The following is an 18,187-nucleotide window of genomic DNA, read 5'->3' as shown; positions in this document are numbered from 1 at the left end:
CTCCACTTCCTTCGCGAGCGCGGGTGGTTCCCAAGGAGAAAGGCACAGATCTTTCATGACGACCGTGCGAGACACCTTCCTTCCCTTCTGCGTCACAGAGTTCCTCTTCGTCGTGCGCGTGATATCTCTGGTGAGATCCTTCTCATTCTTTAGCGATCTTCTTAGGATGTCGTGAAATTTTTCCGTAACCTTAGCACTACATGGAATATTGTAGCTAAATTATCGATTACATGAATATTGAGCGAAATGCGGCGAAAAATTCGCTTTTTGAATACGTGAGTTGTCGAGATGGTGCACGCGATATTTCACTCTTACATGAGTGTATTGTATAATATTTTTATATGTAGAGATAAAATGTTTTTGAAGCACAACTTAAAAGTACAATCTTACAAAAATTAATTTTTACAGATAAACTAATCGCAGATCAATTTGATAAAAACTTATAACCAATCTCAACCTATTTCTCGGAGCTTTCTCGGTGGGTTTCTTTGCCTTTGTCCTATCCATGTTGGCTTCCTGAATCTCTTTTTTAGCTTTCTTCACATCTTCCGCCATGCCAACGAATTCCTCGAGCGGCACCATCGTCTTCTGAGGGATACAAATTTTTTCTCCCTCATCGTACTTTTCGGTTAGATCTTTGCGCTTAACAACACGTTGAAGCTTTGTCCAGGATTTTCTTTTCTTCCATCTCATTTTGTTCTTAATTAACGATCTCGCTCCTATATCGTACTTTAATTTTGTTCTCTTGTCTTCCTGTTTTTTATCTTTGACTTCATGATCTGTGGATCTAACAACATAAAATACATGTGAAATTAACAAAAAATCAATATATCTACTAATATACGGTAAAAAGTTTTCTTTTTATAATAATATTTCTATAATGTACTTTCTTTTAATTGTAAAAAAAAGTATCTCTCTGTCGTGTTGTAAAGCATTAAATTTGTGAGCGTGCCGTACCTCATTAATTTTCTAGGCGCAGTTCTGCGGCAGCAAATATCAGGTTTGCAGACAACAACTTTACAAGGCTTCGCCAACCTGAAAATGACGGGCATCAGTCGCTTCTTCCACGCCTTCTTTCTGCGCTTTCTCTTGCTAATTTCCTGCAGAGGAGATTCTACAATCGCTTCCACCAACGAAGGCAAGGGCTCTTCCGCCAACAAAGGCAAGGGCTCTTCCGCCATTGCCTTTCCCTGTTCAACGTCTTGCGCTATTTCCGCTTTGGAAATTTCGACGATCCCAGTTTTCCCTGAATATTTTTCTCGCTCCCCTTTGAATATTCCGTTGGATGGTATTTTCTCAGGTCTTATTAATTCGCTCATTGAAAAACGCGAATTTTTTTCAATTTTACGACTGCCGAGCTTTTTCGCTAAACGACTCGATTTCGAAGATGAGATATCTAAATAGTCTATCTCTTCGTACTTCTGTTTCTCCTGTATAACAAAGAAATATAATTAATTTATTTGATTATCTATGTCATTCTTATAAAATTAATGCAGGTAACATTTTAATGCGTTTCGTATATTGTAATGTGTGATGTTAAATCTTGTTGAGTGTAATTATTATTTAGCGGCACTCGCGCGACAGTAGACGATAAATCACACCGAGAGTAAAAGGTCGCAGTCGAATGAAAGATAGATGAAATATTACAAAAGTTCTCTAATATATAGCAGTTAGCTGACCGCGAGTGATATATTAGAAATTTTATTACCTCGTGAAAATAAAATATTAGAAGAGAGCGAAATAGAGTGAAGACTAAAGTAAAATTAAATAAATTTAAATACATTTTTGTGTAAAGGCTCATGGTATAAATCTTTATATAAATGTCATTAAGCAACTTGTTAATTTATAATTATTTCAATGTATTACCTTTTTTACAATCTCAAAGAATTTGTTTTCCACCTCGTAAAACTCGGGGAACTCATCTTTAAGCTTTTTTCTTGCTATAATTCTGGGTTTGTCTCGCAGTTCTTTCGTCTTTTCCTTTTCAATCTTTCGTTTATTGCGATCGTTTATTAATCGTTTATCTTTCTTTTTATCTGCTAGCGCAAGGTCTGGCGTTTCCTCTGCGACACTTTTTACCAATTTCATTTCTTTCATTCGCGTGTCTATTGTTTTCACAAAACGAGAACATCTCTCTATGTACTAGTAACATAAATTCAGAAAAATTCGTTAAATATCATGCATATTTTTTTAAATTAATTGAATGTGTTTTTATAAAATTATATGTGCTGTATTATTTGTCTATCGTATATAAATTTCATAAAGAGACAGATTGCTAATTAAAGATATACTCACCGATGTAAAATCGTTTCTATCGTTTTTATCAAACGAATACAACGCCTGTGTCAATTCGACTAGGTGAACATTACCAGCAGAATTTCCAACGGCCAGCAAAGATCCTATTTCGTGTGACGCAATAGCTGTTAATTCTTGTTCGCATAGTTTTACTGTCAAAATTGGTTCTGCGAGACCTATCAAGAGATCCCATACAATCAGCACACCGATACGCGTCGCTGTGTAAAACACAGAGTGTCTCGTTTTATTCCAACAACCGCAAACTGGATCCTCCATTATAAACCTGAAAATTGATGATTGTGAGTAAAGTACTTAACTGTGCTCGATAATATTTCGTTTATATTTGTTATTTTATATTATTAATTGATGATTAATTGTAAATATATTTCAATTTTATTTATATTGTACTATAAAGTATAAAAAATTAAATAATATTTATGATTATTATTTTAATATTAAACATTAACTGATTTAATATTCATGTTTTAATAAAAAATATTCTATATCAATGTTGACCTAGATCTATATCAATATCTATTTATGTTACACGCAATGTACGTACATTTCATCGTGAAAATAAATTACAGCTATAAATAACATTTTATTACCAATGCACTCATTTGCGATTTAGTTATTGTTACATGTTTTAATCATTATCTTACACGATTATTTGTTTATTATTTTATTATTTAGCTATAATTTAATTGAATAATTTCGAACTTATCTTTGAAACTTGTTGAAAATTATTCAGTCGTTAATTAAATTATTGACCACAGACGTAATATTGAGAACAAATATCTTTGTGGAATTATTCTCATCAAATTACCATTATTATAATTAACTCTTCGAATTATTTGGTTTTAAATGAAAGAAAAAAAATACCTCGTCGACAATAGATTGTCTTCTTTGGTGTCTTCCGCCCAAATGCGAGCCACGCGATCTCCAACGGTCAAGAAAATCTTCGGATTAAAGCCGCTACGATCGACGGAAAGCACCGGCCCGTAATGGGCATTGAATCTCGAGGCGATTTTCTCAGCCGGCGTTCTCGCCTTTCGCGAACCGCTGATCACAATGCCATTTTCTAAACCGAACATGAACTTCGTGCCTACACTAGGCTCATAGTCAGCCGATGCGACTCCGATTGCCCGATCCATCTCCGGCTCGTTTGGAGTCTGGAGATCGAACACAAGAACTTCGACTGGTCTCTGCAACTTTCTAGTATCCCACCACATAGCACGGCCGTCCGTCGAGCCCGAGAAAAACTCTTCATTACTCTTCGTGGCGATCCACTTGACTACCGTCGCGTAATCCCTGAAAAGACCCATACTTCTTATACACGTTTTAAAAAAGATTTATATATTTATTATAATTAATTCAATTGCATTAATTTATCTCGTTCAAATTATATTATGTATAATAAATTTTCAACGATAAAATAAAGATCTTTTCCGCACATATTATTGTCGCGTTTTACGTCAAGTAAAATAAAGAAATATTTAATCGTCACGTTGTAAGCGCGTTGTTGTGCTAACGGGAAAAATCCATCACGTCGTATAAAAAAATAACGCGAAATTTAATTGCGGGCGGCAACGCGACGGGGACGACGATTTAATCATTCATCGTCTTGTCACGCAAACTCGAAATGCTCTTTCGGCCGACCAAGAACAGCGTACTTCAGTGCTGAATTATGAAACCTAAAGTTCCAACATCGCGCCGAGCCATGTTCACGTCGAGATTACCTATGACTGAATTGACGATGAGACATTTGAACCGGAGCGGTGCCAGTTCTGACGTCCCAGCTACAAACTTGGCCTGACACCAAGCCGCTGGCAAGTATGGAAGGATCTCGGGGATTAAACTCGCTGACCACCGTGGCAGATGGGGCCTCCAGCTTCATCCACGGCTTATTAGGATTGTCTACCATTGCGTTTTTCGAATATTCGCGGACGCAATTTATCCGCGACGTTCCGGTCGTCAGCCGCCATGCAAACAAATGGAAAAAAAAGCATCACGTTATTTTTGAAAGATTAAAAAGTGGCGCTTCCAAAATCCGATTTCAAGCCATTAGAGACGTACCGTTAAAAAATCCATGTATTGAATAAAGTGTAGCTACATTCTATTTCCGATACGCGAAAAATGCAATATCGTTGGGTTTTCGCGCACGATTTGTTCGCGTCCGTTGTTTGCCTGGTGTTTTATTCGTTATAAAAGTAAGATGATTATCATTGCTGTAGAAATGTTGCGTTTTTTTAAAATAATTAATCAACAATATATTGCTGCTTTATTAATCGACATTTTATCGCACACTTGTTTTGAAAAAAAAAAAAGGAGCTACGATATGTTATCTTGTAATTTGTACTACAAATTGCAGGCATCTTCTTGAAACAAAAGTATTATTTATCGAAAAAAATTGCACGTTACATTAAAAAAATAACTATCGCCATCACTAAAAACGTTAATGCGGGTTAAGAGCGGGAACTTATTGCGAACGTTGTGCAACCGTAATCAAGTGCGCTGTCTTAATCCAGTCAAGACTTTTACATGCTTTTTCAACTTACCAATCTGCCAGATGTACGCAATGTTGCTGTAACCTGGCTTGATTCCAAAGGAGCGGTATGAGACTACCATTTTATCGTCAGAGTTTGGCGACCAAGAAATATTATTCACCGATCTCGCCGGCGTTTGAGGATCCTCGTAGACGTTCACTGTTCTAAAATAGAATTCCAGACCGACAGTGATATTGATGTAATAAAAAAAAAAAAAGAAATATATACGTATATATTTTTTTAACGGTATTAATAATACCACTGAAATAATATAAAATACGCTCGACATAAAAATATGATATTTCAAAAAGTAATACGAATTCCATGTTAAACAAGTTTCACATGGTGATGAACTTCGTTCACATATTGTATGTAAATCCTCAGCATTAATATACTATAGCGTTTAATAAATGTGGTATCGTGATAACTTAGTTAATATGATGAAAGTTCACCGTATTACTTTTCGCCGTATTATTTCTGTTTTTATTGCATACCTCAATATTCATTTATTAATTTTAGTATCAAATAAAATTTAACAATGCTGTATTATTTCACTTCGTGTTTACATTTACGCATTATTAAAAAGCGTATGGAACATTTGAAACAAGATGACATTTTTCGTTATCGCTACTTCTTTGCAAAGTAAGTTATATTAAATAATTTGTGGGGAGCCATCCGCGCTTTTCGCGCGCCGTAAATCGTTAGTTTAAAACAGGGAAAAGCAAATTTAGCGGTAAGATGCATAATTCATTCGTGTCCACTACGACTCCGGGATCCCGACATATGTTCAGATACCTTCGGGCTTGGCTCGGGTTTAAATTTTAAATCTTTTGATGGTCGAACTAACGTAGTCATCCTTGTCCTCCGCGAATATATGCATTTTAAAATTCTTCATTCGAAATCAGAAAACTCCGTTCACATTATCGATGTGTCGTAAGATAATGAAATCTAATCGATTAAAATTTTTTCAACTGATTAAATCAATTATTGTTTTACGATTGCAACCATGTTTACTTTTCTTTAAACATAAATATTCGATGCGCTTTTTATTATCTTTCGTACAGTACTTTGTTTCATATCTCGTTTATTACGGATAAAATATAGATAAAATGTGAAATAAATTTTTTTTTTACCTGAGACTACGGGGTTTTACTAATTCCGTAGAGATTATATCATCGAAATGGTGTTCATATATATTTAACGCACCATTTTGAAGAACGTTGCGCTCCATTTGCTACAAGAAATAAATGCATCATATTTCTTGCGTGTTTTAAGACGAAATATGATACAACAACGATATTCAGAATCATGCAATTATGCAATTAATTAAATTCATCCTTTTTTAAACTAATACTAATTAGTCTTTTTTACGATTATTATTAATTAGGTTTTAAAATACTTTGATAATTCATTTAACATACCCGAAATAAGTTATTTATTTTCGGCGCCCAATCCTCATCTTTCTCGACTCGCCTCCGAAATCTCGCTGTAGTATCCACGTCTTTCGGATTGATTTCCTTCGGCCAACCACCTTCAAAGTGAAACATTCCGCTGTTCTTCGTCTGAATGCCGACAGTTTGAGCCTGGAATCCCATAAGAATGATTGTTAGAAGGATAATATGAAATTCCACAGTATTGTGTGTAGTCAGACAACTTCATTTTCGTTTCTTCCTCATTTCTCAATATAATAATATAATAATATTTATAATAAAATTATTTGAAGGAAATTTTTTAAGCGTCGAGCTATATATATTTTACCGTCGATTTTCTCCTAAGCAGACTTTCAAAGTATTTCACATAACGATACGATATTAAAGTTACAAATTGCGAAATTGTTGTTGTTCTTAGAGTAATGTCAAATGTCTACCTTGAGTTGGGTCATTATAAAACAAAACGTGTTAGTCGTGTAAAATTATCATAAGAAGAAAGAGCGAGAGAGAGAGAGAGGAGGGAAGAAGGGTACCATCTTTCCACGTCGTAGTTTCATAGAAAGTTACATATTTGTGGCATCAAGTAGCGAACTCTGCGAGATGCGCGGATGTTGCGCCGTCAGGCGCGTCAGTCTGACGCCAATTTTACCGCAAGTTGCGTCTAGTTCCGTTAAAGTAAAACGTAGCTGATTTTTGAATATATTAGTGGAGTTTTTGAATAGAGTTAGAGAGAGGTTGCACAAGGGTGCAATTCGTTCATCTGACATTACAACGCAAAAGTCGTTATTAGAACTTCACATGATAGTCTTAAGACAATTTTATAAATTAAACAAACGGCTCTATTATTTCTTTTTTCATTTTTCTACATTTTTTTACGCGCGTAATGAATTGCAATGAAGATGTCTGATAATTAATATGCAATGTAACAAATTAATAATTAATAATTAACCTCGTGTAAAGAGAACTGTTTAGTGTGCTGCACGCCTACGTTGCGATGAGGCTTTGTAATGTACTGCGTCATAGCATCCGGATCCGGTTTGATTTCGACGTCCAGATGCGGCCCGTATGTGTCGAAAATACATTGCTTGCCAAATTCGGCGCGTGTTTTCAGAAGGACTTGCTTGATCTCCATCGTACCGTACTTATCAACAAAACTGACGTCCCGGCTCTCGCGAAAAGCTCTTAAAATCAATATTTGAAATGTGAGGAATATGCGAGTTTTTTTGGAAATGTCACGCGTCTATTCCGACATGTGCTTCTTGCCGTGAAATTATGCACGATCGGTTTTTCTTTTAATGCGATTGATACTTATTGTTTACGTTTTCGATATTAAGTTTTTAGAGATACATATATATTATTCATACATAGCCGTATTTGATAGTTTATGAGCTTTCACGAGGTGAAAATACGAGCCAGCGAAATTCAGCGTTGAGCGGTTCGCTGAAAAACTTTTTGGATCAAAGCAAAAAAAAAATCGTCAAATATCTGCATCTCATTTCTCGCATGATGCGACGAAGCACACATACTGATATTTTTATTACTGAGCTACAACGTAAATATTATGGTGATTTATGTATATATACTCATACATATTTCATCGCATACGGTGCTACATGTTTAGCAGCGTCAAATTACTATCACGACCCTGGGCAATATTAATTATATAAATTAGTAATTAAAAAATTTCGTAAGAAAGAAATTTATGAAAAATTGTAATTGAGATAATTGTTAGATTAATCATTGGCAGCACATTTGCTTTCCTCGGCTGACAAAAATAAAAAGAACTTTTCCAAATGTGATTTAGTTATAATATTTTTTTATAATTAAATTTGTGGAACGTAATTGTTTTACTGCGGTAGGTCGTTTAATAACGTTTGAAAGCACTTGTTATTTTTCCCTGATTTGATGTTCCTCTCCAATCGGCTTTTTCTCTTCATACATTGTAATTTCCGATCTCAATCCGTGGGGGAGGGCTCGATGAACTACGATGCTCTCATCAGCTAATGGCCGCGGCATCCGTTTGCCAGTTTCCGCAGACCACGTTCGACCAACAATCATCAACGAAGGCGAAGATTCGTATTGTTTTTGAATTCGTGTACGTTACTACGAATCTACGAACTAATACACGTATACGATCGATTGTTGAAAAGTTGCGTAGCGCATAAAATCCAATAAATACACAAATAATTCGTAACCACATAAATATTTCATACAATATTAAAAAAAGTTTCGAGATAAATTGGCTTGTCGGTACAGAAATGATAAAAAAATGTGCATTTTCATGTTGCGGCTCTCAGAATTTCTGCAATTTGTTCTGCCATTGTTATATTTTCCAACGATTTCGCAAATCGAGTATAGTTTCAACAGGAATTATCCGAAATGGAGTGGCGAGTTGCAACACGAAAGACTCGATAGTTACGGTACGTTTCTCGAGTGTCTATCGATTTGCTAATCCGCGCTACACCTGTAGTTTTCCAGCAGGATTTACCGAGCAAATAAAGAACCTGAACGAGACCCGGCTAACCGATTGCAAAACTAGGCCATTTGTAGGACTCTTTGTTGCTAGCACTTTTTATCTCTTGGAGTCTGCGCATGCATAATGAACCGTGGTTTATTGCTGGGGACCATCCATTTTTTTTTTTTTTTTTTTTTACTGGAAGTTTAACACCGACAAGGGAAAGATAAGAGCCATATTACCTTGCGCCTGAAAGGTCTCGAAAATCTCTTCGCTAGAGACCATGTAGTTTCCATTTACAATTCAGATTTTTTTTAAACATTAATATATCAGCTTATAAAATTTTATTTTACAAAAATATTGTCGTCATCGAAGCGTTCTTCCGGTTGAATGCTCTTCACTGTGAAAACTCACCATCTGAGTTACCCCGCCCGAACCCTTTCAATCAAGTCGCGCGGCTTTTCCATACGAGAAGGCAAGTTTTCCGTAAGACACGAGTGGCAGGAATCGTCTCATGATTCTTCCATGAGCATGGTACGCCATCCATTTGCCTCAGCTCCGCTCAACTTTCCATCCTTAACTCTTCACTTCGAACTTTCTTCCCTTGTCCCGGGTGAAGAGCCGAACCCTGCGATTTGCCAATTTCGCGCGGAATGCTTACTCGAGATTTCGCTCGTTCTTCGTGTGCGCTTCTCTCCGTGACTCTGGCACTGATTAATTGACCTTCTGACTGACGTGCATTTCTTCTTTAAAGATTTTTTAAAATACTCTATATTGTTTGAAATCACCAGAGAAATCGTTTTCAAACTGCTTTTTAATTAGAGCTTTTTTTTTAATTCTGCCGAAAAAGAAATTGAATTAAAAAATTGTTCGCTTTTATTCGTTCGAGATCTTTCAATTGTGTATCACGAATAAAAAAATCGATTCCTGCAGTTAGCGCCAGAACGATTTCCATAATTCAATTTATATCGGCTTAATCCACCGGGCATTTCAGAAGCGCTGCAAACTACCGAAGCGCTTGTCGTAGATTAAGCAACAAATTTTCAGAAATTTTTTTTTCTTTACTAGACCAGACCGATCCTATTTCCAATTTGATGAGATTTGTCTCCAAGTCTGCGGAATGCATGATCGCAGTCGCGATGCATAACACATCTGCGCTTTCAGCTTAGTGCTCAGAAATGCTCTATTGATTAATCGGGCGGAAAGTTTAACGGCAGGCCTCTTTGAGCCTCGTGGTAATTTTGGCAATTTACCGTCTTAAGTTTCGGCCTCTATAAGCCCCCAATCGCTATCACTTCAGCTACTCAAAATCGCCCGAACGGAGTTTCGCGACGGAGGCAGAAAATTCCACGCATAATATTCAATACAGGATCACTAGAAGTCATCTCAAAATACTTAATTTTTTTTTCTGTTCTTTTACTTTGCAAGTACTTTCAGTACCCGGCCAAACTCACTCTTTCGAGCTCTCTTGCTCGCGTATCTACGTCAATGTACCCTGCATCGCTTGTTTGTTCTGTTTGATCCGTTTCTCTCTACGTGAAGCACGTTGAAAGTCTTGCAATTCTATTCAAATATGAAGTGGCCTCCACCAACTTCTTTTTCATGAACTTCTAAAGATTGTTCTCCGTCTTTCCGTAGTCTCGATCAAATGAACAACTTCATAATTTCTCCGACTCGAGAGTTCCCGAGATATCTTGGAAAACATTTAAACTGAATTATTACTTCGCGAGCGTATTTTAAATAACCTTTCCTAAATTTTTATATTTCAAGGCAGATATATGTGTTTGTTGCAGTGATCAGCCAGTCTCGCATTGTGGAATAATTAGAATTAAAATTCTACAGTCGTATTGAATTAATTAAATAATTATTTAATTAATCACGTTTTCGTTGCATTCCGAAACTCATCGACCGCTGAATCTTTTAGTTTACATTTCAGCGCTGTTATTGGAGTAGAATTTTTTTAACATCATTGGCTGATAAATTTTTCCGTCTGGCGCAGTCACCAAAATATCGCGAATATTAAATTATTGATCGCCGTTCCTGTTCGCGTTTCATGACACCGCCGCTATCGTTTCCATCGATTCATCGGTGTACGCATATACCGTCGAACGCGTTTCTCTCGGACACACTTTTCAATATCTGAGTCAAGCTTACTTTGCTTTTCTTTTCCTTCCCGCGTCCGCGAAATCTTGTCACCGATCGCGGACTTCCATTTTCGACTTGTATCTGCGAGCTACCGCAAAATCCGACCTTTTCCCTTTACCGCTTTTCGTGCGAGCGACTCGACGTCGCCGTTCTCGACTTCCTTCTTTTTTCCATCTGGTTTCTCGTGTACAGCCACGACCGTTTCGGGCCGTAGGAGTCACGTTTACCCAACGCGATTCTCTCCTGCCAAGCACGCGTTTCCTTTCTGGCTGCCTCTGCGAGTACGTTCACCAGCGACTCCTCCAATACGGACTCCTTTTCTTCCCGATTGATAAATGTTCCGGCAACTTCTGCTCAAGATTGAATAACTTACTTTAGGTGATAACCCCACGAAGGTTCGTTCTCCTTCGAAACAAGTTGAGATCCTTAATTCAACTTTTCGCTTTTATAAAATATAAAAACTGTACGCTGAATAAAAAACTAATGTTTATAATATAGTTTCTGTACCGTACAGATTAATCTAATTATTTTATTTTTAAGGCTTCTGCATTTTGTAAAATACAAATTATTGCAGAGATTAATTATTAATTAGTTGAAAAAAAATTATGTTTTAATTCTTTAAATCCTTTTGTTTTATATTAAAAATATTTGTCGAAACAAATTTCGTAATTGAAGCAACGGCACCTTGTATTTCTTTCGCCGGAGTGTAACGTCATAGTGTTGCAATATTCCCCACGGGGCCAATTATACTGGACACTTCAATGCGCCCTCGATGTGTTTAAAACGCCCAGTGGGAAGACGACAAATGGTATCCGCTTTACTGCTCTAATCTAACGCCAGGGTGATTTCATCCTATCCAATTTTGTTCTATCACTGTCGTTGATCTTACCCTTATCTCATTTATTTAACCAATCTAAACCCAACCCTTCGGACCCTACGGAACCTCCCGATAGAAATTCTCGCAATAACATTTTAACAGTCACTATTAAATTAAAATCATTTCTGTGTAAAAATAATCATACTTATATGCTTTTATGTTATTTTATCGTTATTCGTTTTTACGTCCGTCAAAGACATTTTTCTTTTATAAAAAAAAAAAAAAATTAATACAAATTTCCTGTCGATAACTCTTGTCACATTCAATAAAATAAATTTATTAATATATTTTCTAAATTAATACGTGTTCCATTAACGAATATTATTCATGCAGTAGCGAAGCATTTTCAGGAATAGAGGAAAGCATTTTTAGCCAGCGAGATATTGCGCGTCATAGCTGTTGGCAAGATGACAGAGCCATAATGCATCTTTGATGATACGTAACAAATGATAGTTTAATAGCGCAGGCTTGGTTCTGCGGCCGTGCAGCGCGCGTATCCGGTTTTAAGAAATCACCGAGTTGTAGTGGCGCAAGAGTACGACAGATGTACGTAAAGTGTTGTTCGATAAGATCTTTCTGTCGGCGGTCCTCGCGCGGAGAAGAAACTTTACGTGAAATCGAGAAGAAAATGAGAAACGCGCGATTTCTTTGCTCCATCTGTCGCGCTTTTTCTCCGAGCCCGCCAAGCGAGATCGGACGGATAATAAATTCTCATTGAGCAGATTCATGCGCGGGTGTTTGTTGTATAATACGTCCTTCATTAAGAAACGGCGTTGAGAACGTTTCGCCCTCACTGCCTTTAATTACGCCGGCAAATCTGAAACGGCCAAAGAGAAACAACTACGACGCAGATCCCCCTCGAGTTTAGCGCATTAATCTAACTGCATGGGGCGCAGTTTGGGTAGACGCGCGCGGTGCACGCTTTGAAAACGGCCGCAAGAACGACGTTCTTAATTAAACTGTCCGATTGTGTCGCGCCACGCGGAGACGTCGGCCACGCCACGCTGGGTCAGCGAAGCGCGATGTCGATGGAAGACAGACGGGAACACGAACGAATCGGAACAATGAACGTTTATCAATGTTTCCGCCTGACATGGCGCTTTCGCGCGGCTCAATCGTGGTTTTCTACCAAAAGGTTTTTACGAAATTATATCTATTCCCTCCCTTCCCTTGCATTTTTCCACCTCGCGGCGATATCAATCCGTCGCGATGTTTCTTGTTGTCGCCACCGTAGCCACCGCCAACGCTTGAATGGGAAAGAAAATTACGGAATACCGACATTGGCAGGCTCGGATAAAGCCGCGCAGCTGAGGAAACGTGGCTTTATCGGATCACGTCGAGCTTCGAGCGGAGATCTCATTATCTTGTCCGTTCACGATGTCCCAAGCGACGCGTGGGGAACGAAAAAATAGATAGCCTCGCCGATCCAACAAAACGACGTTTGCGCCGTCATTGGAAGCGGAAGCTTACCTTCCAAGTCTGCGCAACAGATTTCCGGCTTACAGACTTCGACGGCGCAGACCTTGCTTAAAATTTTCTCTTTGCGACGTTTCTTCACGGGTCTTTCTCGGCTCTGCGAATGGCGCTTGTAATGCCGTAACCATCCTTCTTCCGTCTTCCTCCTTGTCAACTTCAATCTCATCCACCTCTTTTATTAAGACTCCCAAGGATTCGGACTTCACCGCTACTCTTTGTTCTTTCCCTCTCGACTAACAATAAGTTACGGTTACTTTTCGGACATTTCGACAATTTAATTCGCAAGCTCCTCAAAAGACATTGACGACTTTCTTACAGAAATTTAAGTAATATCCGAGTGAAAATTCATCTAGCTATTCTTTTTTTGCAGTTAATTGTTAGATCGCGTTAATTAAATATATTCCTCAGCTAGTGGCTAATTTTTAAGGAAGTATTTATTATTTACTATCTCGCTAATGTCTAGCTATTAGTATATAAAATTTTATTTACGTGAAAACTTATAGCAGCGGTTATTAATGTTTCATGAAACGCGTTTTAAATAGCACGATGGAAAATCTTGTGCTCGTGAAAAGTGCACCTTTTCTTTTTCTCGGCTACATAAATTTTTCTTCACCCTCTTTACTGTTTTTAAAAAAATGCCGCCTCTGACTCTGTCGATTTCTCAAAGAACGCGTCCCTTTCTAACCCCCTTATCTCAAGTTTTTTGCCCGAGGCACTCGCTCTTTTCTCTAACTCGTGCCCTCTTCTTACTTTTCTTTTTATTGTTACTTTTCTTGTGTCTGTTCTTTGATACGAGTGCCGAATGGTCCGCTGTGGAATCCTCGCGAACACTAGCTCGCATCAACCATGTTTTCTTCAATCGTGTATCGGCCGTCTTTTCGAAACGACTGCGCCCCTCGAGACGCTGCAGCAAAATACATTGCGCCTTTCGTTTTCGATCAGCGTAAAGGGACTCGAGATCAAAGCTGAAGTACGTATGCAGAAATATACGAGCTCGAAAAGGGTAACAAGCAATAAAAGCGAAAATTATTGCGTCAAATATGCCGTGCAAATCGTTGATAAATCTTTACGTTTATACTCGAGATACGGAAACTTAAATTAAATTTAACTCTCCCTTCTCGGTGGTACTTTTTAAAACACACGTGGCGGTAAGGCGAGGCCCTTCGGAACATTCCGCAAGACATGCACGGCGAAATGCACCGGGTACCTGGATGTGGTCCAGCAGCCTCTCCGTAAATCAGCATCCCGTTCACCGCGCGCATGAAATTACATCTTCTACTTCCGCAGCCCTTGCCGAGCGTATGTTCCGCGACACGATAATAACGTTAACTTCGAAACTATATACCCGGGAAAAATAGCAATGGAAAGCTTCGACGCTGATAAACAAGACATTAGTCGAACGGAGATACCGCGCGATATATCATCCTGTTTACGTGAATAGCTGCTTCGCTTTGTTTCGCGCTAAGTATTCATAACTCCATTCTACTCTTTGTGCGCTGACTAATTTATAGTTAGATATACCTACGACACAATGGTGCTGATAATAAAGCATACTAGACTGGCGTCTATATAACCTTAATGTACACGGCAAATTTATGTTGGAGTAAAAAACGACACGATCGTGCAGAAGTAAAGCTTGACGACGCGTTTAATTAAAGTAATTTCGCGTTAGAAATCTTTATATGATTTTAATAACGATTAAGAGACATTCTCTGATGTAGTCCGCTCAGAACTTGACGGTCGCTCGCGGTGAGAAAATTCTTCGTGAAAGAGGAACTGCGATCAATAACGACGGTTGAATTTACTGCGCTTATCGACCAACCGCGCACCTTTTCGCCTAACGTTGATCACCGTACCCTCCAGAAATCTGTTTTTTAGTGATCGATTCGTATCACTGCTTTCTGACTCCGATCGCGCGAACGACGCCCGCACGGGGCGGATCATCGAAATCCATCAGCAGCTCCTCGGTCGGCTGCTTCAGCCTTCCGATATCTCGCCACTTAATCGTACCGCTCGATGCCGAGAAGAACCCCGTGTTGGTCTTGGATGAGATCCAGAGCGCCTGGTTCGCCGGGGTTTCTTTCGCGCGTCGTCGGAGAGAGCGGGAGAAGAAACGGGAGTGACAGAGATTACAATTTGGCAGCGGGACCGGCAAGCTCTTTGGAAACATTTTGCTACGAAGGACGGCAGAAATTGCTGCCGCGTTTACGAAACGTATAAATTGCCATGATTCGTAACCCTCATCGACTGAAAGTCACTTCACAAATAGGTACCGTTCTCTCACGGAGTTCCGCACCGTTTAATCGGTGTGTTTTAAATAATTAATGCTGAGATAAAATTCTGTTAGTCCGCGCGATTGCAACTTCTAGATTTAAGTGAGGACGAGCGTTTTGTTTTGTGCCTGGTTTTTAATATTATCTCAAATACGGTATCGTAATTATTTTCGGCAATTTAACGATAATGCATAATTATTGAAATAATTATGATTATTTATTTAATAATAAAATATCTTGCAATCGATAGTAATTTTAAGAAATTTCGAAATTCCACTTTTGAAACTCGAACAAAATTACGTGGCAATTTCTAACTTAAATTTCATACAGAAGTGTTCATGTGTTTCTAATCGTTGTTAACGCGTTCTTGTCGATATATGTCATATCAAGAGCTGTATTAATCCAGGCATCAGAAACTACCGTTTGCACGGCTTTACAGCGTTTCTCTCGGAGGATATTTGCGATTCCGCAGGCCATATATCAAAGTCAAGCACGTCCAAGTTCTGGCCAATAATCTCGGCGGGTAGGTGCAAGTCCCGAGGAACTTCCCATTCGGAGATAGATAGATACCTGTGGCTAAACCGACGATGGGACATTTGCACTGGCCCATCCCCAATTCGAATGTCCCAGTTGCACACTTGGCCAGACATCAGTCCGCTAATCAGCATCGACGAATCGTGCGGATTAAACTCAACGATTATTAACGACGATGATGATCTCAAATGTATTACCGATATACTTGGGTTCTCTTCAGTGACACAAAATTAAACACTTTTTCCAAAAATTTATATAATATTAAAAAAAAAAAAAAGTAACTCAATTAATTTTTCTTACTCAAAGAATTCTTTCTTTCATTTTTTAAAATTTGTCAAAATAAAAAAAAAAAATTTTCTACGATATTTAATCAATAAACTAAACTCATCGTCATTAAAAACTGACACAAGTACTTAAAAGTGTTTTTGAATTTTCCAATATTTTTAATAACGATAAAATTTTAATCTTTTCAAAGAAAGAAATATAACGTTGGGAAAAAGCCGATGCAAATATTAAAATCCTCGAAAATAATTTTGTTGTTAATAATTAATATCTCTTTCTCTCTCTCTCTTTTTTTTTCCTTTCATTGCTTTTCATATTTTTTGGCGAGATTTTTATTTGGAATTTACGCCAGTTATGAAAAATATTTTACGTTTTGCCATATTATACTACTGGAAATCATGTTACTGGAAATACGTTCAGCTTTATAGGTGGTTGTTTTTGTCATGTGATATGTTTCTGTCAATAACAAACGCGCCGCATAAACAACACGCATGCGTACCGACGTCTGGTGTAGATATAAAGATTCATGTCAGTGAGACGCATTTCAAATATTATGAAGGACTTTGAAACGACCAATCGATTTCCGCGACCGGCACCAGAACGAGCGTGTGACAGGTCGCGTTTGACGACGACATGATGAAACATGCTTTCGATACGTTGTAAAACGTGTCAGATTTGACATTCTAAAATAAAAAAATCTATGTGTTGTATACTGTATCACCATAGAGAAATTCAATAAAATTCAGAACAGCGAGCGGGAATCTCACATGGCACCAAAATGTGTATTTAACTTAAAATAATATTAATAAATATTAATATCGAAATAAAAGGAAAAGCATTTGTACTCTACAGCAAATTTCATAAATTAATTTCTAACAAATATGTTGTTAAATTTCCAAATGTAAACGCTTTTATAACGTGTGATTTATTACTTGTAAAAAAACATTCAATTTTTAGATTAATTTATTTTAAAATATCGTAAGAGATTGAAGCTTTCTTTAGCGATATATTTTTTTTTAAACAATGAAATGAGAATTGTTACGTAAAGACGTAAAAATATTCATATATCTATAAATAAGAGGAAGAAATTAGATCTGATAGTTTCGTCTCGAACTTCATGAAAGAGTAGGCAGCAGCCAATCGATTCTGCGCACCGAGCGACCACGACGGGTGATTGATTGGTCTTACGATAGGTTGTGGATCGCCGTACATGTTTGAGGTTAAAAAAAAATTAAAACTCCCGTAAAAATCCGTACAAAATCACACTCGCGGAAATTCGTTTCCCTTCTATTATCTTTTTACCCATTCCCGAGCGCGTAAATCATCCACTCGGCGACGCGATAACGCCGTTGCTTTTACACGTTGCAGACGCCGTTCTTTTTGTTTCGTTCGTTTGATAATACCCTTCACGAGGCGATTAATTGTAACGACAATCGTCGATTTTTCGTTAGAATGCGAGAAAACTTATAAATATTACTAATATTCAAAGCGAAATAACTCCTTATCACTCTGCTATTGCGATTAAAATAGCCAGTTTTTTTAAACATTAAATATAAGAATAAAATATTATTTTTGCATTAAATTTCAAAAATCAAGCAAGTCTTCTACATTGTGCAAATTGTTGAAACGTAAATTTAAATTTTTATTTCTTTTCAATTTTCTCTTCTTTATAATTGCTTTTTGGTTAAAAAAAAAAAATATTTTTTTTAACCTTTTATTCTATAAAAAATTGCCAGCTCTTCGTCATTTTTTTTGAAAGCTTTCATTTTTTTTTGTGCAGAAATAAAGATCGATAACTATAAATTCGATTGCCAGTTTTGGCGATATTTAGAAGCTCACGAAATACACATAGAAGAAAAGCGGATCAGTTCGCG

General features: G+C 37.5%; 2 protein-coding genes and 1 long non-coding RNA gene across 4 annotated transcripts in view; 1 reads left to right on the top strand and 2 right to left on the bottom strand.

Moving 5' to 3' along the window:
- Positions 1–18,187, bottom strand: part of LOC139106626 (uncharacterized) — a 110,969-nt gene that overhangs the window by 50,604 nt on the left and 42,178 nt on the right. The gene's annotated exons all lie outside the window — the stretch shown is intronic.
- The window catches only part of LOC139106620 (furin-like protease 1), a 162,097-nt gene that overhangs the window by 103,719 nt on the left and 40,191 nt on the right, over positions 1–18,187 (top strand). The window lies entirely within an intron of this gene.
- On the bottom strand, positions 146–15,890 carry LOC139106625 (dynein axonemal intermediate chain 2). The gene is made up of 10 exons (XM_070663539.1): positions 7,221–15,890; positions 6,263–6,424; positions 5,975–6,075; positions 4,854–5,005; positions 4,035–4,212; positions 3,178–3,606; positions 2,296–2,578; positions 1,867–2,142; positions 958–1,430; positions 146–787 (listed from the first exon to the last, which is right to left on the bottom strand). The coding sequence occupies exons 1-10, from the start codon at positions 7,401–7,403 to the stop codon at positions 403–405; spliced, it is 2,622 nt and encodes an 873-aa protein (XP_070519640.1). The 5' UTR covers positions 7,404–15,890; the 3' UTR covers positions 146–402.

The sequence above is a fragment of the Cardiocondyla obscurior genome, linkage group LG11, assembly GCF_019399895.1.
Source record: "Cardiocondyla obscurior isolate alpha-2009 linkage group LG11, Cobs3.1, whole genome shotgun sequence".
Taxonomy (NCBI): Eukaryota; Metazoa; Arthropoda; class Insecta; order Hymenoptera; family Formicidae; genus Cardiocondyla; species Cardiocondyla obscurior.
The sequence above is the reverse complement of the archived record's forward strand: the minus strand, read 5'-3'. Positions and strand labels throughout refer to the sequence as shown.

Excerpts from the sequence above, each read along its gene's own strand:
- LOC139106625 (XM_070663539.1), bottom strand. The coding sequence starts at position 7,403 with ATGGAGATCAAGCAAGTCCTTCTGAAAACACGCGCCGAATTTGGCAAG. Across the intron at positions 4,213-4,853 it reads TGCGTACATCTGGCAGATTG|ACAATCCTAATAAGCCGTGG; the intron begins GTAAGTTGAAAA and ends ACGCAATGGTAG. Across the intron at positions 788-957 it reads GCGCCTAGAAAATTAATGAG|ATCCACAGATCATGAAGTCA; the intron begins GTACGGCACGCT and ends TTATGTTGTTAG.